The 8998-nt window shown below is 43.6% G+C and overlaps 1 protein-coding gene across 1 annotated transcript in view; it reads left to right on the top strand.

Annotated features, from left to right (window-relative positions):
* ASB9 (ankyrin repeat and SOCS box containing 9) overlaps nt 1–7850 on the top strand; it is an 18813-nt gene extending 10963 nt beyond the window's left edge. The window contains exons 4-6 of the mRNA XM_008592426.1: nt 1551–1685; nt 3663–3854; nt 7633–7850. Coding sequence (XP_008590648.1) covers nt 1551–1685; nt 3663–3854; nt 7633–7757 — 452 coding nt within the window. The 3' untranslated portion in view covers nt 7758–7850. The remainder of the gene's footprint in view (nt 1–1550; nt 1686–3662; nt 3855–7632) is intronic.
* The last annotated feature ends 1148 nt before the right edge of the window (nt 7851–8998 follow it).

Raw genomic sequence — 8998 nt, 5'->3', positions numbered from 1 at the left:
ATTCCCTGGAGAACTGTGATCGTCGCTCCCGCGCCTCACTCAGCCAGTGAGCGGGAACCGGTCTGTATGTGGGATCCGAACCCTCGGCGGGAGCGCCGCCGCGCTTCCCAAGCGGCGCACTATCCAGTGCGCCACCAGGCCGGCCCAGAAGCACAGTTTTTCTGATATGCTTAACTCTGAGACAAAAAAACAAAGTTGCAAGTTTTGCTTTTTTCTGATGTTTATCATCATTGTCATAATGACCATACCTTGCCAGGGGGCTTTCTATTTCCCCAATGACGTTCACAGAATGGCTTTCCATTTGACTGGATCAACCCATGTTATTATTGTTTCCCAAAGCATTGATACTTATTTATTGAGAGACATACTAATTCATCATACTCACTGGATACATAGAACTAAAATGGTATAACAAGAGAAATGTAAAGGAGCGATGTTTAAAGTATAACATTTTGGACCAAGGAAGAGTCACTCAGCTCTCACCTAGTTTGCCAGACTGGTCCCTGCTTGTGTCACATTTGTTTGTGTTTTTTGTTTTTTCTTTTTTTTTTGTCTTTTGTCTTTTTTCCGTGTCCGGCAACGGATTGCAACCCTCAGTGTTGCCCCCGTACCGGACCGGGGACCGGCAACGGGATCGCAAGCCTCGGTGTTGCTCCCGCACCTCGCTCAGCCAGTGAGCGGGAGCCGGTCTGTATGTGGGATCCGAACCCTCGGACGGGAGCGCCGCCGCGCTTCCCAAGCGGCGCACCATCCAGTGCGCCACCGGGCCGGCCCCATTGTTTTTTCTTTTTAAGAGGGGCTGTTTAGCCAAGGGTTCATTATTTTTTTTAATTAATTAATTTATTTTTTATTTTATTTTATTTTAACAATATATAATATAGTTGATTTTCGTGTCCCTTTACAGATTCCAACCACCCCCTTCCCTCTCCCCCCTCCCCCCATCAACACCAGCCACACCCCACTGCATCATATCTGTTCACTTGTCTTAACAAGTTCAAGGAATTGTTGTGATTGTTGTGTCTTCTTTCCCGCTCCCCCCCGTTTGTTTGTGTATTTATTTATTTATTTTTAGCTCCCACAAATAAGTGAGAACATGTCAGCTTCTTCTAAGCCTCGCTTGTGCCCACTGTGGCCTGTTTGAGGTTGGAAGTTTCCTTTTCTGTCCTGTGGCCCACACCGCGTCCTTTTCTTTTTCTGATTCACCTTCAGTCTCTGATCCTCCATAGCTCTCCCCAACTCTCACTTCGGTTTCTGTCCTTGGACTAATTACAAAGCCACAAACAGTTGAAAAAGGTGGATGGTTGCTGGTTGCTTACTGTGGCTGGTAAACTCAGGAGGAGTTCCACCCATAGCTGCAGAACACGTCTTGTGGTCAAGCCACTAACTAATGATAGTGTTTAACATTCCTGATTCTAAGTAAAGGAAATCACTTTTGGTTCCTTGGATAAGTTGTTGGCAAATTTAAACACGCAAAAAATGGGGAAAGTGTTGGTTGTCTCCCTGGTAAGGGAGCTTGTGCTGTGACTGTTTTCTCTTGCTTTGGGCTGCAGGCCATGTAGAGTGCATCGAGTCCCTTGTAGCTTTTGGAGGCAACATTGACCATGACATCAGCCACCTGGGCACTCCGCTCTATTTGGCCTGTGAAAATCAGCAGATAGCCTGTGCCAAGAAGCTTCTGGAGTCAGGTAAAACAAAAAGCAAAACAAGGAAAGAAAATGAAAAGTAAATTAAATGTATTTTAAAGATCTTCCTTCCTATTGTAGCAGAAGAATGAGTGTGGGCAGTGGTGTCCGCCAAGGTCAGGGCTCGTATTGACTGTGTTCCCATGGGGACTTATTTCACGCTGTTTGAACTTTACTTCTCTCACTTGTAACAAGGGTGATGATGATGATGATGATGATGATGATACCTTCTCCCAGAGTGGACCTCAATGACTATTAGTTTCTCCTCCCATCCCTCTGCCTCCCTCCCTCCCTCCAGCCGGTCATATTACTAGGCCCTGTTAACTTGGAAAGCTGCTGGATTAGGACTGAGTCTTCTATTTCAGACTTTTTCCTACCAGTTTTCTGATTTGGAAATTGAACTTGACCCATCTTTAGCCCATTGTAAATATATTTTCTTTGAAAAGGTCTTTGTACCGTCATTCCTTTTCTCCTCCCTGCTGTGTCCAGCCTCCTTCTTAACACCTAGAACTCCATTTTATCACCTCTTTAATTATCTCAGTTCTGTTTATTGTTTCAGACTCTGGTAACCTCTCCCTCTGCTGAATCTGCTTTTAGTCTTTATTGCTTTCTACTCATTTGGCAGCCATTGCTATGGATTAGGAGATTCTCTCTCTCTCTCTCTCTCTCTCTCAGATCATTCCCACTAGCATTAAAATATTCTCATTAACACTGTCCATCTTAAAAAAAAGAAAAAGTCCCCATTGATCTTATCATCCTCTCTAGTTACTGACCTGTTTTCTCCTTTATTTCATAGAAAACTCATCTAAAGTTTTGCTGCCTCCTCAACCTCTCTTCCTATCTTCTCCACGAAACTTTTATCAAGCCACCAATGTCCTCCACATTGCCAGATTTAGATGTCAACTCTCAGACATCATTCTGCTCACCTTGTCTGCAATATTTAACACAGCTGATCAGTCAGCTCTGCTCCTTCAAACATGCTCTTCTTTTGGTCTCCAAGGCATCACTCTTTCTTCTTGTCCCTTTTTCTGGCTGTTGCTTCTCAGTCTCATCATCTGGCTGCTTTTACATTCCAGATTTCCAAATACTGAAATGACTCAGAGCTCAGACCTTGGGTTTCTTCTCTTTTTCTCTCCCTGTCTCTCTCTCTCTCTCTCTCTCTCTCTCTCCATCTCTCCTGTCTCCCTAGGAAGATTTTAATCTCTTAGTCAGGAAGGACCGTGTTTCATGTCCCTCACTAAGTCAAGAGCAATACAAGACCAATTCAGTTAACATTTGTTCAGTCTATATAGATTCTCATTTTAGTAGAAGAACAGCAGCTCACTCAAAGCCACATGTCCCCACATGTCACAGTGAGAAGCAGGATCTGGGCTGGGGTGGGGATTTGTTAAGAGTGTAGAGCTGGAATTGGGTTGGGATGGTCCTAGAACTCCAACTTGCTCCTGAAGAGAAGAACTTTGCCACCTTCCCTGCAATCCTGGGATTGGCTACCCCAATCTAGGAGATGCCCCCAAGAATTGGTTGCTTTTTACAGTTCAAATCACATAGTCCCAAGTCCCAGATTTTAAACCCTACAGTGGCTGCTCAGCATGTGAATTTAGCTGGTTGGTGTAGACAGGATTTCACCGTTTAGCCTCACTCTTGGTCTATACTGGCTAATACTTAGGCTCCATTAATAATGAATGTGCAGCTTTCACACCACCAGGATTTTTCTTGTTTGTATCGTGCATATGCATAGTGCCCAAAGTCGAGTTTTAACTTCATAGGCTACACAGCTCATGCTGTACATGCAGTCACACCGTCAAATGGCATTGTCCCCATACTATGAAAAGGATTCAAGTCATCTCCTGTTTTCTCAGAATTGCCATGCTCACTATGGAGCCCTTTTTTTGTTAGGGAATTTGAGGCTCAGTGCTTTGAAAAGGGGGGATTGGACTGTGCTCCTTAGCTGACCCCTTTTTGTTGTCATTAACTATTTAGGAGCAAGTGTGAACCAGGGCAGAGGTCTGGATTCCCCTCTTCACGCAGTGGCCAGGGCATCCAGTGGAGAGCTGGCTCGCCTGCTCATGGACTTTGGAGCAGACACCCAGGCCAAGAATGCTGAAGGCAAACGTCCTGTGGAGCTGGTGCCTCCAGAGAGCTCTCTGACCCAGCTCTTCTTGCAGACAGAAGGTGCTTCTCCTTTGCCCGAAACTAAGCCCTAATCCATAGAGGCTCCTTCAGGCTCTAGTAGGAGGCAGGTACTTACCGAGTTCTGACTTACAGTCCTATAAAGATCATTCTATGCCATCATCAAATGTGGAGAAGTTGAGGTAATTTGGTATTCAACGAGATACAGTACCGTTATGTAGTAAATATCCATCCTGTTGTTTGGCATGTTAGAGACAGGCTCTTTGGGATGATATGGGTAGGCCAGTTTTCAGAGAATTAAGATATAGTTTTAAAACTGTAATATTAAAGTTATCTAAAGCATGCTTTGGAATGATGCAACAGAAGCCTCTTTGGGGTTGTAGGATGTTCCAGGACATCTTACTGCACTACAGGTGGGCCAGACTACTGGGCATTTGGTTTCTGGGGGTAAGAATGCAGCTAGTTAAGAGTTTAGAATATTACTTTAATGATTGACACCAACCTGAAGACATTTACTATTATAATGTGATCAGCACTAAGTCCATGCTCCTCCATAAATAAGCATGGACACTCCTGACCCAAACAACAGCGTTTAGTTATATTATGATTGAGCAGTGTACACGGGCATAGGGGTACTTTCCTGGGCTGTGCTGTCAGGAATGGGCTGGGATAGAAGCAAAGAGTCCTAAGGTTGGGGAAATACCCAATCTCATTCTTAATTTCCTCTAGAAGTGAAAAAGCAGCTGACTTAGTATCTACTTTCTTACCGTGTGTCGACTGAGTTGTTTTAGGAGTTATGGGACTTCGAAGCAGTCTCCCCTGCCAGAAGGATCCCAATGTGGTGTAGTCTATTTCCACCACACATGCTGAGAGGTAGCGCTGGCTCTGGGCAGAACTGGAAGGTGAGCCAAGGAATCCTTCTCCGTCCGACTCCCACTGTCCTGGGGTACTTGTGGCCAAGCCTCTGCCTGGTGCTCCCGAGCAGTGTGGGTTGGGCTAGGGAAGACCGATTCCAGGTGTAAGGAATAGTCCAGCAGAGATCCCTTTATATTAAGCCGTGGGATAGTTTCTTGGCAGTTCTACCTGCCATTTGATGATTCTTATTTTCAAAAAATTCTGTCTATATACAGAAGGCTGATTTCTTCTGCACAGGCTGCATAGGGCCTTGGGGTCCACAGAAATATGTTAATGGCTTTTGAAATTAGGAGAGAAAAAGATGAATAAAACTCAACCTGGATTATATTCATCTTTATACCAACACAGATGTGAAATATACTTTTTAATGTTTTTTATTGGTAAAAGGATCCACAAAGGTAAAAATGTTTCCGGGCCCCCTAAAGTCATAATGTAGGGTGTACATGCTCCCTTCCGCATCAAGTGATCTCATAGCATTTTCACATTGCCTTCACTCTCCCTGCCCTTCCACTTTGTTTCCCAAAGCCATTCCTAGAGAACTAGGTTGCCTTTAATTCCTTTAATTCACATTTTGCATGGTGACAGTGTGGCCAATGATCCCACTGGTTTCTAAAGTAGAATTTGCCACTGGAGAGAATCGCTGCTTGTTTTGCCTTCACGAGTCATTTCTGGGGTTCTGGTGAGGTCACTTCTCAGCAGGCCGGCTGGAAGCCCATGGGAAATGGGGCCAGGCTAGTGCAGAATGCCAGAGCTGCAGATTCGAGGCAGCAATTTCTGTCTCTGGGTGTCCCCGCCAATCCATTTGTTTCAGTCCACCTGTTTCTCTGTACCCAGGGAAGGGAGTTAATTAAATTACTGTTCTCTTTCAATGGTGTGGTGACAGGAAAATGTTAGGTGAAACCCAATCATGTTCTGGGTTGGGCATCCCTTCTTCGGAGGGAAGGAGAAAGGATTTCAAGAATATTACTACCTTTCCCCGCTTGATAAACACCTAAAGCAGTGTTGTTTGCTCATGGCACACAATGAAAACTAAAAATGACTCTCAGTCCGATGCACCAGAAGTACTCTCCCCTCCCCCCCAGAATGTGCTTTGGCCTTAAAGCATTCTGAGTGTTATGGGGGCGGGGATCGAGACCCAGAGGAATATGCTAACTCATAAATATGCAATTAGCTGATTCTTTGATCAAGCATAAGCAACCCCCCAGAATGTTTGCAGGTGCCAGCAAGTGGCTACAAAGCCGTAGTGGGTTTTCAGCTCTGTTTATATGGAATTAAAGCTCCAGTTGCTATACTGGTCCTCTTTGTAGTAAACTGTCAGCAGCTATTCAGCTGGCATCAGTAGTTACACTGAGCTCATTCTAACTTCCTGCTTCCCAGAGTTCTCTGTCGGGCTTGCTCTGAGATCTTGTTCTTCATAAAGCTTTATCAGTACCTCCTAGAGTTGCCCTGACAGTGTATCTAGCACATACGATTAGTCACATCCTTCCACATTCCTTAGTGAGGTAAGATAGAGTTCAGTTTCCCCACAGTGTACTTTTTGCAGTTTGGTAATATATGCCTTTAGTACACTGGGAAGTAGTTCATTAATATATGCTTTGAGTACACTGGACATAATCTGGAAAGTACCTTAAATTCCAACAGGGCCCTTCTGAACATGCTGTTAGAGCCTGATCTAAAATATTGCATTTATTTTTTTCGATTGTACGTGTGTCTATTTCCACCTGTCCTTGTTCTCCATCACCTGAGAAATATGTAACTCAGTTTATCCTGTACCTTGTGGTGATGCTATAGGAAAATAGAGGCCACAGGATCCTTTCGGCTGTATTCCCAACCCTGGTTGAACAATAAAATGACCTGAGATACATGCCTTTAAAAAATCCAAATGTTCAGGCCCCACCCAACAAAAATTGAAGCAATGTCTCTGGGGCGGGGCTCAGCATCGTGTAGTTTAATGTGCCCCCACCCCTGGTGAGTCTGAAGTGCAGCCATAAAAGAGAGTTCCTGTTACGATTTGGTGCAGGGAGTGGAAGAGTGGGGGATGGTTCCCCATCCTTTTACTTTATAACGGGGTTTCTCAACCTCAGCAGTATTAACATTTTGGGCCACTTGGGGGCTGTCCTGTGCACTGTGGGATGTTTGGCAGTATCCCTGGCCTCTCCCACCAGATGCCAGTAGCATCCTCCCCCATGTCGTAACAACCAAAAGTGTCTCCAGACATTACCAGATGTCCCCTGGGGAGCAAAACACCTCCTCCTCCTTCCCACCCTGCTACCTACACCCTGTTGAGAACCACCGGCCCTAAAATGTAAACTCCTGGGTGTTCCCTATGCAAGGTTTGTGCTAGTTCACCTTTCACCTATGAGTTGCAGCATCGGGACAGCATTGAATATGGAATATAAAAACAAATATGACTTAAGATAACATACACTTATGATTCAATGAGCGCTCATTATTTGAATATCTTAAAATTGCTCAGATTATACAATGAAAATGTTTGCATCTAGAAATAGGACCTTATTTTTTAAGGTAAAAGACAAGAACACCATTAAACATGAATTTTATTTTCTTTATTGGAGTTTTGGTATAGCTGCATAATTCTCAAGTTAGCTTCCTTAAGCCTCTGTTAGTGAGGCTAAGTTTTACATTTCTTTCAATCTGTTCTAAATTAAAACGTAACAAACTCATTTCAATTAGATACCAGAGAAGAGAGAACATGGCCTAGAAATGCCTCCTACAAAAAAAAAACACAAACACAAACAAAAAAACCCCATGAAATCGTCTTAAACAGTACCTTATAACAATGTTATATCTTGCATGTTTAAAAAAAAAGAAAGAAAGAAAGGAAAGAAAAGCAGTTTTAGATCAATGAAACCAGCATGTGGCTTGTCTTATGATCTGCCTCCAGGTCCCCCTCCTTTGCTGCAGTTATGCCGCCTCCGAATTCGGAAGTGCTTTGGGATCCAGCAGCATCATAAGATAAGTGGGCTCATCCTCCCGGAGGATCTGAAGCGCTTTCTCCTACATCTTTAAATACGTCAAGGGAATACGGCTTCACAGACATCAGAAAAACCATCATGGAGTGTTGTGGCCACTGGAAGTTTGAAATAAAGTCGGGTTTATAGAGCTTGGTTAGTTTTTTCAATTACATTTTTATTTTTAAGAAAAACACACTGGGTGCTTTTGGATTATTGATTAGAAGATGGGGAAACTTTCCCCCTGCTTGGAAGAGTGTCTGAAAGAGCATATCCTGTCTTGAACATCTACATGCCAAGCACTAGGAAAGGAACACTTTATGCATCATCTAGTTTAGCCCTCACAGCCACCCTGCTAGGTGGGTACTATTTGCTGCCCTCCTCCAGGTAAGACGCCGAGACTCAGGAAGACCAATACGTCCAATTACCCAGAGCAAGGATAGAGGAGCCAGGATCAAATACCAGTTTTCTGGTGTTAACTTTGGGAGTTTTAAATGAGGCAGAATTTTTCAACATCACTATCCTGGCTCCATCTCTGTTGTATGGGAAGGAAGGTCTTTTTTTTTTTTTTTTTTTTTTGGCCTCCACCGTTCTTATGACAAAACCACTACTTCCCTAGTATAGATTACAGGCCAGTTTTTTTCTCAACCAAAATGCCATATACATATTAAGCATGTGCTAGAACCGTGCTATCCAATATAGTAGCCACTACTTCAGTGGTTCTCAACTGGGGACAATTTTGCCCCCCAGGGGACATTTGATAATAGCTGTCCCAACTGAGGGGAAGTGTGCTACTGGCATCTAGTGGGTAGAGCCCAGGGATGCTGCTGAACATCTTTTACAGTGCACAGGACAGCCCCTCACAGAAAAAGAGCTATCCAGTCCAAAATAAAAATAGTGCCCAGGTTGAGAAACCCTGCACTAACCATATGTGGCTATTTTTTAAAATGTAACTTAAAGTTAGGTAAAATTAAAAATCCAGTTCCTTCATGTCATTAGACACATTTCAGGTGTTTAATAACCACCCACGGCTAGTGGCTACTGTATTGGACATTACAGATTTAGATCATTGTAGAAAGTTGTATTGGACAGCGGTCTTTAAATGCTCGATGAATGGATTTTATCTGCCTCTCAATTTCAGATTTACAGGAACCCTGTGATATAATATAGTAACGATGGCTCTACTTTCAGTTTTCTCTCTGAGAGATGAATTTGGGACTCCATTGCATCAACAGAAAGAAAATATTGTAACTATTTAAGGGAAATCATCACTTGTAAGATCACACATGGCCTAGATGA

Source organism: Galeopterus variegatus, unplaced genomic scaffold (assembly GCF_000696425.1).
Source record: "Galeopterus variegatus unplaced genomic scaffold, G_variegatus-3.0.2 Scaffold7915, whole genome shotgun sequence".
Lineage (NCBI taxonomy): Eukaryota > Metazoa > Chordata > Mammalia > Dermoptera > Cynocephalidae > Galeopterus > Galeopterus variegatus.
The sequence above is the reverse complement of the archived record's forward strand: the minus strand, read 5'-3'. Positions and strand labels throughout refer to the sequence as shown.